Source organism: Dicentrarchus labrax, unplaced genomic scaffold, assembly GCF_905237075.1.
Source record: "Dicentrarchus labrax unplaced genomic scaffold, dlabrax2021, whole genome shotgun sequence".
Taxonomy (NCBI): domain Eukaryota; kingdom Metazoa; phylum Chordata; class Actinopteri; family Moronidae; genus Dicentrarchus; species Dicentrarchus labrax.
The window spans coordinates 25,481,324-25,496,820 of record NW_026136720.1 but is presented as its reverse complement, the minus strand read 5'-3'; the positions used below and the strand labels follow the sequence as shown (position 1 = coordinate 25,496,820).

Below are 15,497 nucleotides of genomic sequence, written 5' to 3'. Positions count from 1 at the left end.
GGTAGTCTTCCGTATGAATGAAAATGAATGAGCAAATCCCGATTGCGTTATTATGGTATTACTACCAACATAAACATATAATCTCCTCCTCTCCCCACGTACTTCCACGACTCATTTTTGCTCGTTCTAGCGGGGGTTTTCTTCCATTTTTCTTCTTCTTCTTCTATGGTACGTATGCCTAACTTCCTGTAATTGGTCCGATGTCTGAACCATCCAAAAAGTGTTTTCATACTGTAAACGAACCGAACCATGGTTCAGTTTGATCCGGACCGAGACCACCTCTTTAGTTCGGACCAAATTTTGGTCTTTTGATCCAGACCGTGGTCCGTGGCACCTTTCTCACCTACAATTTTGGTTCGGACCAAACTGAAAAGTCCGAAGGTCCGGACCAAATGAGGTATGTGTGAAAACGCCCTTAAAGATCCCCTTCATTCCCATAAATGTCTGTTTATGTCCTCTAAAATGTCAGACCTTGACTTTACTGACTTGTATTTGTGTAAGATTTGTCACTGAGAGGTTTTTTTCACCTTCCTCTACTAAAAGGGCAGATGTCTGTATGCTTCCCTAAAAACTGAGATTCAGATATACCATGGGCAAGCTAGATTTGGTATGTAACATATTTGAAAGCCAATTGCTGTCTAGCAAATTCTACAGACAAAGAAACATGAAACCTCAAGCGCAGAGTGGACTGAAATTTTTGACTGCAAACATGGTAGAGAGAACATGGATGTAAACCGGACCCTGAAGCTTCCTTCCACTATCTACTACAATGTGAACACATTATAACATTGTAGCAGATATTACAGGTTTCACAACCACTAACACAGTACCAGCCACTGCAAGTTGCAAGATAACAAGCAACATAAACAAATAAAAGATGCTAATTACACTTACAATTCTGATACGACAGCTGTTTGCCAATGCAAGGCAGAGTCTTCATCTGAGTCTGTGTCTGACTGAGGTTCAAACATGTAGGCTTTGGCTGAATCTCTCATGCAGAATCTGTCAATGAGGGAGTAAGAGTAGATGTTCTTATAGACCCTTTTTATGGTTGGTTTGTTTGTTAGTTTGTTTTCTTTTTTGTGGGAAAACCATGGTTAACAAAATATTAATAGTAGCATATATTTTTACATACTTTAAAATGTGTTTGGAGTGGAGCTTCAAAGAAAACAATTGTTTCTTTTGCAGTCCTTAATCTACTCCTCCCTTTTTTCAGTAACCATGGGTCAGGAGCAATCACAGGATCCCCAGGAAAGCCAATCAGACCCAGAGGAGCCAAGCCAACCTGGCACCATCAGCAAAAGTCCTCACCCTGGCAGGAGGACCAGCCCACAGTCCCCAGACACAGAAAGAAAATCCAAGAAAGGGCTGTGGCGGGATGGTGGTCGCATTGGAAGCAGAATGGGATCACCCCCACATGGACAAGAAACATTAGCAAAAACTGTCTGGTATCAGGATAAAAACATAGACCAGAGTGTCAGTGAAGATTGGAACAGAAAGGAACTGAACTCTCAGTCAGTTTGGTATGATGGTGACACAATGGATCAGAGAAGACATCTGCAGCAGGGAATGAGAGAGCAGAAAGAATGTGATCTGAGCTCATTCCAAGCTTCTGGTCTTAGTTCTCCACAGCTGTTAGAACAGAGTCTTAGTTCTCATCAACTGTCTGCGGCTCTCAGTCAGCCACATGCTGCTGGAACACAGCCAGCACTGTCACATGGGCCTGGTGCACAAAGACGGGAAGTACAAGGATCACAGCGAGAAAAGGAAGTAGGGCCAGATTGGAAGGAGGGAGGGCTGGAGGGAGACAGAGAGGAGGTCAATAACAGAGAGACAACTTACAGCAAAAAGAGTTCAGAAACAGTGGGCATTGAAGAGGGAGGAAAAGAGAAGGAAGGGAGTGAAGAAAAAGGAGCAAATGGCAGAAAAAAGAGGAGGAAGAAGAGGGGTAAGAGAGGCGGGACAGAGGCTAAGCTTAGCTCTGGCTCAAGTGTAGAGTCCCAGAGTCATACAGAGATACAGACACAAAGAGAAGAAGAAACAAACCTGAATGCTCTGTCAGAGACAGAATCAGAAGCCAAGGATAAAACAGGAAGGGCAGATGTCCAGTCTCCCGGTGCTTCTGAGCTAATCCAGAGAGAGGAAGCTGACAAGGATGCCATGCATTTACCCAGCCAGACAGAGAGTCAGAGCAGGGACACTCATGGATTTGACTGTGTCGTTACAAACTCGGATCCTAGTTATACTACTCCGGACTTCAGTCCAACAGACGATGGAAGAACAGATCTGACTGAAGTTACAGCTTCACAGACATTAGAAATAAAGGAGGACGCAAGCATGAAATTTCATGGACCTGATGACTTTAACCTACATTCTACGGTCATTGCTTCAGAACTTGGTGAAATTGACATCAGGAAGGCAGATACAGAGGGAATTACAACTGTGCAACTAATAATAAAGGAAGTACACCCTACAGAACTGGAATTTAAGGGGATTACCTGTCCAGTCCAACAAACAATGCATAATGTAGAGTCAAAGGCATTGTCAGAAAATGAGGATTTGGCAGTTGCTGGTGAAGTTGTAGCTTCCGGTGACCGGACAGGTTTAGTTGAATTGAACTGTCCAAAGGAACTTCCTGTCAAACATTCAGGTTCTACAGAATTCACACAGGACTTGTTTCTCATTGAATTTCCTGAACAAAATATACAACATGAACAATATGTGGACTTGGACAAACCAGTACAGCCTGTGGATCCAATGGGAAGACCTGAAGGATTTATGGAATCTGTGCATTCTACAGAAGCTGAGGGTCTTCCATTTGAAGGTACTGCGGATGTATCACCACTTCAGAAAGGGGAAGGAAGGGCTGAGACAACTCAGAGGGAATATTTAGAGCATTGTTCGGCCTCTGAGATGCTGAGAGATCAGCAGCACAAGGAGGAAAAGAAAAATGAGTTGTGGGTTGGTGAAGAGGAAGCGGGTAAGGAAGGAAATTGGATGAGTGAAGAAAATGACAGTAGGGTGACACATGGCAAGATGTTATCTTCCATAGACAGTGAAAAAGAACAGAACTACAATGAAGACTTGGTTGCCACAGCGGTAGCAGTTGTAGCGGTAGCAATAGCTTCAGCCATCAGCATAGAATTGAGACATCAGTTAGCAGACAATCAGTCTGAAAGACGAGAGTCTGCTAGCAGAGAAACTGCATTTTATCAACCATTAGCACAGGATGGCAAAGTACCAACTGATACATTAAACCAGCTGGCAGACAATTTACTTAGCACTGTTCAATCCACACAACTGTCTGCACAGCTGATGGACGAGAATTGTCAACTGTTAGCTGAGACAGAAAATCAACATATAGAGCTTTCACACATTGAACCTACTGATCAGTTCGCCTCCAGAGAACAAGTTTATGTTGAAATACTATCAGAGGAGTGTAACACTGAGACAGAGAAGCTACCAGCAGCATGGCCAAGTAGCAACCAGCAGGCTCACCTTGACCTGTCAGTACTTGCAGATACACCTAGTTTAACTCAACTCGACAAAGTCTTTACATTATGTTCACTACCTAAAGAAGACAGTCTACTGCAAGTTAATATGATACCTTTGCCGGATGCAAATGAAATGATTACAACCGTGGTAGTCAGCCAAGGTCATGGGCAGACAAAAATCCAGCTGCAAGAAGAAAGCCAACCCTCCTGTCCTGTTGTAGACACAGGGCAGCAGCCAGAAGCTTCTGACACATACTGTCTTGATTCTGAGGAGAATCCCAGACCAGCAGTCTGTAGAGACCCCCAAAATCAGTCTTTCTGTCACAAAGAGAGTGGGATACAAGAGCATGAGAATGATCCTCAGCTTGATGGCCAGGTTAAAAAACCACACAAAGAGGAGAGTCCCACTGTTCCATTTCTTTGCGGGTCAACACTTCCTGTTACCCCCTGTGACTTGACTCCAATAGCTGATCCCAGTCCAAAAGAACCGACTGCCCCTGTGAATGTGGAAACAGGCGAATACCAGTTATGCCCAGCCGACATGAAGCTTGTTCCTGCCATCCCTCTCGAAGCTTGCACTGCCACATTACAGGACAAAGGTCAGGAGTCTGTTGCTATGGATAATGAGGAGGGTGTGTTTGAAGGGCTGGATAAAGACTCAGGCACTCTGGATACAGTGGATGGATGGAAGGAGATGCAAAAGAAGATAAAAAGTGAAGGGGGAGCAAGGAAAGAAAGAGACACAGTGGAGGACACATTCCAGACAGGTAACCACGTGAAATCAATAACTGTCCTACCTGTTACAGAATGTTTTTTAACAAATCACCAGCAGTCCCAGTACAGAAATTCTGGTTCCTATTCTCCATCCATCTTTCTCTCTTGCATGTTAACCCCTGTCTTTACTTAAGCTGAATAATTTAGGGAAGATATCTAATTCAGGCTTTTTGACAAATTATTTGCTTTTATTTAAACTCAAAGCCTGTGTTGGTGGTCTACTTAAAAAGTCAGTTTGTACAAAGCAAATCGCATTTGTGTTTCTACATGAAAAGATTCAGATAAAACAGATGCAGTTGCTTGTCATTAAGGTCCTGTCTGGTTGCGTTCAAGTTAAAGTAAACCTAGCTAACTTTTATAGAAAGAAGTGACCAATTTAAGTCACGTTACATTAGTAGTGTATTAAACAGTCTTTTTCTTTATTAAAAAGTGATGTTATTTATATAGTCCAATATCAAAAATCTAAAATTTTATCAATCAGTACAGTATACCCTCTAGCCTTAGACCCTCGATTCAGATAAGAAAACAACTTCCCAAAAAATGGAAGAAACCTCAGGAAGAGCTGCAGAGGGGGGATCTCTCTTCCAGGACAGACATGATATAGATTTAATTTGTACAGAACAAATATATATTAAAGAGGAAAGACTATGCAAACAGAGAGGCAGCACAGCACTGTCACAGAAACTAGGGAGGGAAAAGGAGAGACTGAATCTCCAGGAGAACGATGATCCAGATACACGAACAGCCAGAAGACAGACAGAGAGAGGTCCCGGGTCAGCTGATGGTCCAGCACAGACAAGCTTGAGTGAAAAGAGAGGAGCAGGAGAAAACTAGGGAGAAGACAGAGAAGAGGGGAGGAAGAAAGATGCACACAGCTTGGCAGTGGGAAAACAAAAGAGAAACAACAGAAGGTTAGAGAAATGCAGTGGTTACCAGAAGCGTGCAGGTTGTTTCTTTGTTTGTTTTTTTGTTTTTTAAAAGTGATAAGTAGAGGTCAACCCACATGGGTTTTTCAGTGGTCTGGATGGCCGATATATAATGGCGATATCAAAACAAAGAAGTGATGTGTAACTCCATGCACATTACAGTCTTAATATACATGGTTATCTTAGCCAGTAGTCTGTTGTTTTAGATTTAATTTTAATTAATATAACCGAAAAATAGACAAAATACATTGATTTTGAACAATAAATAGACACTCTTTTCAAACATTAAAAAACATTTGTCTTAGAAGAAGTAGCACTGACTCCAGTATGTAAACCAGACAATAACAAAGAAGTTATATTTTGTTTTTCGGCCAACTCATACCAATAACATTAACAGACCTCAGCTGACTACATTTGTTTGAACATCATCATCTTGTATTAATAGTTAGATTAGACCTGCTGTGTGTATGTTTGAAGGAGTAGGCTGCAGGAGTTCAGTGGTTAACACTGTTGTCTCACAGCAATGACATCCTGTGGTTGAGTCAAACCTGGGCCTGTGTTCATAATGATGGTAATTACAGCATTTGTCAAGTTACACAGCTTGTCATCGTCCCATTACCACAAGAAAACAAAAATATCCAGACTCATCATACTCAGGAACAGAAAATTATGTTGTGCAGGTAGACAAATGTAGCACAAGGTTGTACGTCTAAGATTAAGTTTGCAGCCCCTTCATGCCACATATGCAAAAAAAGATAGTTAATTTGATATTAAAGTAATATATAAAATAAGTTAAATAAAACAATGTACATGTATTTATATACATACACATGATAGTGATGATAATAAAGTTCCATCTTCACATAAAAAGAGTCCATAGTGTCCATCCACGTTGACTATGTTTGAGCACTAAACATCATCTAGTCTGCCTCCTCTTATCTGACGTGCACTCTGTCAGCTCAGAAGATGGTCCAGCTATTGAAGATTTTGATGGAGCAGGTCTCTGTATGGATGTGGGCCCAACAGTATCTGATTTACTGTTCTTTTGCAAGTCCCATTTCGTCCAGACCAAACATTAACCATGAGCAGCCTTAAGTCCAAGCTATCCAGCTCTCTTCCTCTCCCACCCTGTCGATCTGGCTAGGTCAAAACGTTGCTCAATTTGGCTGAATTATAAAAGCCAGAAGTACTAAATTAGGACTTGTTTAGGAGCCAAAAGAGCTAACTCTTATTGCTGAGCTGAGCAGAATGATCTTGCTCACTAAAACGAGCTGGAATCCCCATCACTACTTCTATCCGAACCTCTATGCTTCTCTGAACCTCTCTGATAAGGCTGAGATAAGTCAGTAACCAACAAAATAAATCTGATGCTCCTTGCAGTCAAAGAAGCCAAAGAAGTGAGCAGAAGCCAAAACATCATAGGTTACAGTTACCATAAATTAACTAAACAGACAGTCAGAGTGGGGGCTCTGATGTATTCAGTGTTTCAGCACTTTCCAGGCTGGATGGTTAGGTCAAGGAGAAGCTTTCCATTTAACCCCTCAATTATTTTAACCAGAAATATTACTGACTCATCTGGTCCTACTGACTCACTGAGTGATGTTGTCTCCCTCTCAGCTCTTAGACACCACAGCTCTCAGTTTTGGCACATTTTCTGTGCTGTTTGTTGTCGTTTGTTGTTTGGGGATGTAACTTTGGCCTTTTAAAGCAGCACTGAGTATGTGCCCATTGTTGTTGTTGTTGTTGTGCTGATTTCCTCCTTCCATAAAGCAGGAACACACATATAAGTTGTTGGGCTGATTATATTAAAGGTTTGGCAAATGATGTGATAATGGGTATCACAACTTTGATAAGCCAGGGCCCCTGATAAAAAAAAAAAAAGTGAGCCATGAACTGAAGATGATCTAAAGAAATGCTCAAAATGTATCTAAATTGCTCCAGTCTGCTTTTTTTTTTTTTTACTTCTTAACTTATATTAAATTTTTGTTCGTTCTTATTTTTTCACTGTAACTCTATGAAGTCCTGCCCTTTCTAACGATGTTTGAGAGAGTTTTTGTGGTTTTTTTCGTGTTTTAATGCCGCTTCCACCGTGACACGCTGCCGTTGTTTACTCCGGAGAACAGCTGATCGCGCTAATTCTGGCCAGCTTGGTGTACCACCTGAACTCTGGAGAAAAACACAGTGGGGATGCAGAGGAGGGTCGAGACGGGACGGGCTTATGGAGAAGGAGAAGATTTAAGCCGAGTCTCCCCTCTCTTGTTATGGTGAATGTACGGTCTGCTAGCAACAAAATATACGAGCTAACGGCATTAACGCGGAGCCACGCAGAGTACCAGGAGTCTGATGTGTTTCACCGCGACATGGCTGCACAGGGACATTACGGACAAGAAAGTATCTGTCGATGGCTTCCACACCATCCGGGCGGACCGGGATTGTACCGAGAGCGAACAGCTCTGTGGCCCGGATGCTGAACTGCTGGCTGTTGGACTCCGTCCATATCATCTACCGAGAGAGATCCCGCACGTCATCATCGTTGTCGTACATCCCTCCCTCTGCAAACCCAATATCCTGCTATGTGCTTCTGGTGAAGTGGAAGCCTGTGACCACTTTACACACACTCTCTCTCTCTCTTTCTCTCTCTCTCTCTCTCTCTCTCTATGGATGGATATACATATATATATATCTGATCTGATTTAAAGAACATCTTTAATGACCTTGTTTCACAAAAATAAAAATGCATCATCCACTGACATAGAGGTGGCAAAAAGTTTAACTAGTAAATCTATTTTAATACTTGACATTTTGACCTGTGCTTTGCATGCCTTGATGCATTCTCATTTTGTAATGTTTTATATATCAATATAATTAGTCATTTTGTTCTCTACAGAAGCAGCAGCAGCAAACGAAGAGTGTCAACAGACCTGGAGAGACAGCACACACACTCTGCCGGTGAGCTTATACTTAGAATAGTGAATAGTAGTGATAGAATGAATACAAAATACAAAATGTTTCCAGGTGCTGTGAGCAATGTCTGACTATATATCTATCCAAAGTTGAACTTAAGTTGATACACCTGGGGCGCCCGGTTAGCTCAGTGGGTACAGCTGGCAACCCATGTACCGAGTCCTTGCTGCAGCGGCCCCTTGCTGCGTGTCATCCCCTCTTTCTGTCTCCCTTTCCTGTCTATCTTCAGCTGTATCTATCAAATAAAGGCGATAAAAGGCCTAAAAAATAACTTTATAAAAATAAAGTTGATACACCTGTATTAACTTTCCTAGTGGTTGGTTGGTACGTCTATACAACACCTTTAATCTAACCTGACTACACCAGATGGTTTGTTAGACAAAACTGTCTGTTTTGGAAAAGGGCAGTCTCTTTCAAAAAATACTTTGCAGGTAATTGGATGAACCATCTGTCAATCACAGGTAAACTTCAACCAATCAGATCAATAACGTAGTTAATTATTAAAAAAACAATTCATTAAGTTAGTTACTGAAGCCAGTCGGGAGAAGAGAGAAAACATCTTTTCCATGTTCTGTTTTAACTGATGCTGGCAGCATTTACACTAACCTCTTTAGCAGCTGCCATTGTTTTTTTCGAGCAAACAGTTACTCCTCACACTCGTCGTCACACACATCTAGTGTTAAACCAAGCCTGTAGCTTTAGATTAAAAGGGCTCATTCTAAGGTAAGAAAAACATAATGATACCTACATCCAGGTGATTATAACTGATACAGAACATAGTTATGCATATTATATTCAATTTCTGCTGATGGATCTTCCTAAAGGTTACACACTGGACCTTTAACTCACTCTAGGAAGATCACTGAAATAACTGGTTTCCTCCTTATTTGTTCGTTGGAAATGTGAGCTTTTAGTACATTTGAAAATTACTGGGCAGACGAGGCAGGAAACAAACCAGGCAAACACAAGCTGTGGAAATTGGCCTGAAGATAACCGATAAGACTCCAGATATGAGAAAAAGCTGAAACTCAAAGGTCCCATGATTCTGCGCAGTCCTTCCTTCTGATGATATGAACATGAGTTGGCTGTACTCACATCCTCCAAGCCTTTTGAGGTTAGACAAGGCCAGACCAGTCTAGTCCTAATGACGCAGTAGTTGGTCTCCTGGAGCAGCAGGTCATAGTAGGAGATATGGGAACCTTAAGACCTGGACCTTACTGAGAGTGTCTGTATATATGTGCGCATGTCTTGTTTTGATTGAGCTGCATGATATAATGTCAAAGACAGAGAGGAGAAGAAGGATTAGGGAGGGATAAATACACAGGAAACTGTGGCAGGGATGCCAGAAGCAAAGTAATAGTAAAAATGCTTCTCAAAAGTCTGCATTATCAGTGGCCTTACCAATTAATAGAAAGTAACATTTACAAGTTGTAAATGAAATTAAGTAATTCCACAAAAGAGAATATAAAAATACTACTCTTACATATGTTATATAAGAAAAAATGCCTTTAGTAAAATGATATCTTGTATTATTAAAAGGAGATGCTTGTCTCTGTGAAAAAAAATCTAAGTAGGGTTGAGTCCACACCAAGAACGATACCTATAGCAATAACTATAAATATATTGTTTTAAAAATTGTAAAAGTGGATGGGGGAGTTCACACCACAGCTATAATGACAACAACAGTGGAGAACGATATCACTGGGATCACTTTCAGAGTGATTTGATAAAAGATATTGTGGTTTACAACTTAGTAAGTGCTTATGTAACATAATATTAGGCTTCAAATTAGGGAATAGGGAAAAGGTTTACTGCCAGGCAGGAGGGGGTGGCTAGATCTGGAATGACATGGAAACTTAAGCTGCTTTTCCACCACATGGTGCTGCTCAACAAACTCTACTCCTTCTTGTGTGTCTAGTGATACAGTGAACAGTGTAGGTTAAGGAGGCACTGCACTGACCGTTTCTCTTTAACTCCACAAAAAGTGGATTGTGAATATGTATAATAAAACTGCACGAGGTGGTAAGGGAACTGCTTGCTGATTCTACCACTAGCCTTGAGCAAACTAGCAAGAAATTTTCAGACATGTCACCAACCGATGAAGAAGACGAGCTTCCAGTTATTTGCCAGAAAATGCCTTACAAGCCCTCTTAACAAGCGTTTCAACAAGTTTGAGAAGAGTTTCCAAAACCCTTTGTCTGCCCAGCATACGCTCACTGAGAGATTGTCCATGAACGGAAGTCAAACTGCAGACCACAAACAGCGAATTCACACTGAGGAAACTTCAGTTGCCGAGCTGCAGCAGGAAAATAAAAGATTACGGGCCGAGCTTTCAGATCTAGAAGGGAGATCCAGGCGCAACAACATTAAGATTGTAGGATCCCAGAAGATGAGGAGAACGGGAGGCCAACTGAATTTGTTTCCAACCTGATTCCCAAGTTGCTAGGAGATGACAACTTGACCAGGCCAGTCTGTCATCAGCAGAGAACACTGAACACAACAGTCTAAACTACTGGATGGCTCCAAACCATGCACCGTAATTGCATGGGTGCATCTCGCACAGGATAAAGAAAAGATTTCTCGGGAGGCAGTGATCACTAGAATACAGGTCATCAAATCTTAATCTTCCCTGACTACACTGCAGAGGTAATGGAGCAACGGCGGAGCTTTCGTGAGGTGCTACAACTGCTGAGAGAGAAGGAGATTTGGCACTCAATTTTTCCCGGCCAGGCTCCCTGTGGATCACCAAGGGTAAGTAAAAATATTCAGCAGTCTGGCTGAAGTGATGAATATGGTAAAACCAAAACCTTCAAAAGGCTATTTTTAGAAAGATAAGAGTCTAAATGGGTACTGAACATGGCAGCATCATGGTGGTTTTGTTTATTTTATGTTCAACCTGTTTTGCACTGTGTCAATGAGGGGCTGTGAGTTGGAGGTGTTCCGGTCGCTGACACTTGTTGTTTTGTTTTTTATTGGTTGTTCATGGCTGCCAGTTTGAATGTTTGTATTTCATTATAATGCTATTATTTTTGGTTGCTCAATTCCCAGTCTCTGTGCTTTTTTCAATGTATCACAAATTAATAACATGCTTGATTCCATATCCTTGGTCTCTTGGAATGTTCGTGTTTAGGCCCCCCAATAAAGCGTGGTAAAGTTTTTGTGCATTTGAAGTTACTTAAATCTTACATAATATTCTTGCAAGAAACACATAATAAAGCCACTCAGTACTGGACATATCAATTCAGGTACTTCTGTACAAACCCAGTACGCAGAATAGATTTGAAAGAGTATCGGTACCTTTCTTAGCACAGTGCCAAATTACCCCACATCCATAGGGACTCTTACTTGCCTGGATACATGTGTGAGTGTGTGGGATGTTTAACTCAGTTCATGCTACTTTTCCTAGCTCTCAAGATGTTGTGACATGTTTGTAATTTTGTAAAATGTCTGGCAGCCTTGTTTTGTTTTGTGTGTTTTATTTTTGTTTTGTATGTCTTTTCAATATATCTTGCCACTGTAAAATTGAAAACTGTAAATAGGGTTACAGTTTGTCCACAAATAAAAGCTTTTTAAGACCCTGTTGTTTTGTTCTTGTCGATCAAGGAACAGGCTTTTATTTATCTGGGGGCTTTTTTTCCCTTTATTGATAGGACAGCTTAAGACAGAAGAGGGGGGACAGAGAGAGGGGGAGACACACAGCCACAGGGCCACAGGTTGGATTCGAACCCATGGCCGCAGCAGCAAAGTGCCTTGGTACATGGGGCACCAGCTCAACCAGCTGAGCTACCAGGGTGCCCCAATGAAGCTACAGGCTAATAAAAATAATTAAGAGCTGGATGGAGTTAAGACACCACCAATAAAGCACTCAACATTTGCCAATATTGCACCCAATATCTAATTTATAACAGTGATCTAAGTGTGAAAACTCTGTAGAACACAATGACACCAGTAACATCGCAGCAACACATGTAAAATGAGACTTATAAATCTGTTGCCCCAGTGGATGCTATGACATGCACACCTTATGTAACTGCAATAGACCTTTTTCACAGCAGTCATTTTGACATGCAATAGTAGGGTAAACACTGGTGTTACCAATCACATTAAATCAGGTTCTGTTTTATTTAGTTTAGCGGAGCATTTCCAGTAAGAAACAATTGCACAATAACAAGACCCTGACCCTGTTTTTGAGCTGAATGGAACAGAGCCTTAATTAGTGTCATTGGTACAGCTGTGTTTACTCTACTAATTCATGTCAAAATTAATGCTGTGAAAAGGTCTATTACATGACCAGCGCAATCATATGAATCCTCATCATGGTTTCAACTCTTATTTTGCCTGAGCACACACTCAGGTGAGAGTGACTGTCCGTTGCTGCCTCCTTGTGGTCAGAGTAGGTATAACTACTTCCAGATGTCTCTCGCTCTCTCTCTGCGTCACAGCTGGATGGTCTACAGCTGTTACCATGGTTATTGGTGTGTGTGTGTGTGTGTGTGTGTGTGTGTGTGTGTGTGTGTGTGTGTGTGTGTGTGTGTGTGTGTGTGTGTGTGTGTGTGTGTGTGTGTGTGTGTGTGTGTGTGTGTGTGTGTGTGCATGCTCTGTGTTCTGCTGATTGGTTACAGATGAAGCTGATTGTTTCCGCGTATTGGATGTAAGTTAGTGCTTTGTTCCAGTTAGTGAAAAGCAGCATTTTACACTTTGATTTACTAAGTATGACTTTCATCAGTGTCTACACACACACACACACACACACACACATACAGTGTACTGTGCTGAATGTAGGTTTAAAGTAAGGGATTTTGACTATTAAGATACTATATAATAATGAATAATGATTATTTGCTCATTTAAAGAGCACCCTTTTGTCTTTTTATTGCCTTTTAATTGATAAAGACAGCTGAAGATAGACAGGAAAGGGGGGTAGAGAGAGGGGGTGACATGCAGCAAAGGGCCACAGGTCGGATTCGAACCCTGGGCCGCTGCTCCAAGGACATGATCGCCAGCTCTACCTTTTATAAAGAACCATTAAATTAATTAAAAGTGAATATAAAATGCAACATGGGCTGCATGTCCCTGCACCATTACCTTGCAGCGAAAAAATCTGAGTGAGTGAGTGAGTGTATCCCTGCACATCCACTCACAGATGAGTTCAGTTCGTTCGCCCCAAAAGATTAGTTTGTTTAAACCAAATCTTTGCGAATGATGCAATACTAGGCACAGCCTTAGCCTACACCCACGTCCTGTTTGGAACTCACCCCATTCTCAGTTTGTGTACAAGTTGATGGGAGACCAGACAATCGGTGGCCAAAATGTTTTATTTTTGTTTCCCAGCTAATTAAAGGAACCAGTGGGATCCACAACTTAGAGCAGTGGTTCCCGTCCCAGGGTACTCTACCCCACTAGGGGTCGCCAAACCCTTCATGGGTTGTCGCAAGGCCTTCTTGATTTTAAGGGATCTAAGAAAACTTTAAAAGTATACACAGTAGGCCCATATCTGTAAGAAGTTTATTAAAAAAACTCATCTCTGGTGCAATGTTCACAGGAAATAATCTGTACAAAACTTGTCCACATTGCTCCATTAACACTAACATGGGTTAAGTGTACAGTTTGTCAGTTGTTATATACTGTTATGTATGGAATATAAAATGAAATAACACAAAAGATATCAATAACCAATCCATACTTCGCCAATGCATCACAGTACATCATATACACACAGCCAGTCTCTTTTCTGCTGCTGCAGATAAAAAGTCTTCTCTTTTCTATCAGAGTGCAGATATACAATTCCATTGTTCCTGTCCTGTTAGTGAGCAGCAGAGAGGTAGCAAATGAATGAAAGGGAGTTTGTTTCAAAGTGAAGGAGAGATGTGATAGGTTGAGAGAGAGAGAAGGAAAAAAGGAAAAACGTTAGAGAGAGTGGGATGAAGGGAGGGGCCGCTGTTATGAACAGATGTGGGCAGAGAGACTCATTTTCCAACCCAAACTGCACCAAGAAGGAACCCTAGATTCACAGACTTTACTGGATTACACATCAGACTGCAAATATATTTTTGCTTTAATTTCACCACCAACACTTCAGTATTCATCTTGGCTTGATTTGAAATCTGTGATGACGACTTAAATTGAATTGTTGTTTGGGCACATTTCTCTCTTGTATAGCTAATAGCTAGTAGTGCAACAATATTTAATTTCAGTTGTTGTGGTTTTTTTTTTTTTTTTGATGGCAAGAAAATCAGTAGCCTGCAACTCTGGAAACTGCCATTTGGATCAGGGTTTTTTTTTCTTCTGGGAACTCCACCCTCAGCCTCACATTATTTGTTTTTCTGACTGAGTTGCAGTCAAGAGAGAAACAGGACAGTAGAGAGGTGTGATTGTTGAGGATTTAACTTGCAGAATGGTTCACACACAGCGTGTGTATTAAAGCGTTGTTCATCAGTGGCAGACAGGGTGACATTGCGAGCATGTATGAGAGACACCGGCGGAGGTACAGCTTCTGTGCCAAAGGAGAGAGGACTGTGGATGTGGTGTTAATTAAGGTAGGAAGGTGTTATTTCTGACTATACAAACAATATTGATAAAACATTGAAGTATTATGTATAATATGTTGCTGTTTTAACCCTCATTTGGCCTGTTCCATTTGGATTTTGGGTTGTATTGGAAGATCAATTTGTCTGCAGACTCACAGGTCAGACTTGATGGTGATGTCTTGCAAACGTCAGAATATGTTGCTTTTTTTTTTTTTGGCTCCATACAAATATGGAGGCATCCATTAACCCTTTAGGCCCTTATTAAGTTTTCATTCCCTTTGTAGCAGAGAGCAGTCATCCATGTAGTTAGGTATGGCATTTATTGTTATTTTCACAGTAGGTTAGGCTATGTCAGTTAATATGTCAGTCCTACTGTACAGTCCTAGAGGTATTATTAAAGTTGAATGAAACATGAAGTAGTTTTTCCTGCATGTTCAGAGGTTTTCAGAACATCACAGATATCTGTATATGAATGGAAAGAAGGGAGTGTTGGTGGGACATACTGACCCTTAGTACCGTCCAAAATGTACTTCAAAACGAGCACAAAAACATTTCATGGAGTTTTTTTCACTACTTTAATTTGTATTCTTTTTCTCATTTTCTGAGTTTTGGAATTGCAGTTTCTGGGTATCATCTTAGACCAGCATATGACATTTGACTTTCATGTCACAAAACTTGTCCAGTCCTGTTTCCTGCAGCTACAAAATGTAGCGAAAATCAAAAGATTCCTGTCCTTGAGTGATCTGGAACAATTAATTCACACCTTCATTTTCTCCCGTCTAGATTACTGTAACTCCCTCTACACGTGCCTC

General features: G+C 41.2%; 1 protein-coding gene across 5 annotated transcripts in view; it reads left to right on the top strand.

Annotated features, from left to right (window-relative positions):
- akap13 (A-kinase anchoring protein 13) overlaps nt 1–15,497 on the top strand; it is a 137,239-nt gene that overhangs the window by 42,869 nt on the left and 78,873 nt on the right. For all 5 annotated transcript variants that reach the window (XM_051383118.1, XM_051383117.1, XM_051383116.1 and 2 more), the window contains 2 exons: nt 1,217–4,261; nt 8,082–8,143. In XM_051383118.1, the coding sequence (XP_051239078.1) occupies nt 1,217–4,261; nt 8,082–8,143 (3,107 nt within the window). The remainder of the gene's footprint in view (nt 1–1,216; nt 4,262–8,081; nt 8,144–15,497) is intronic.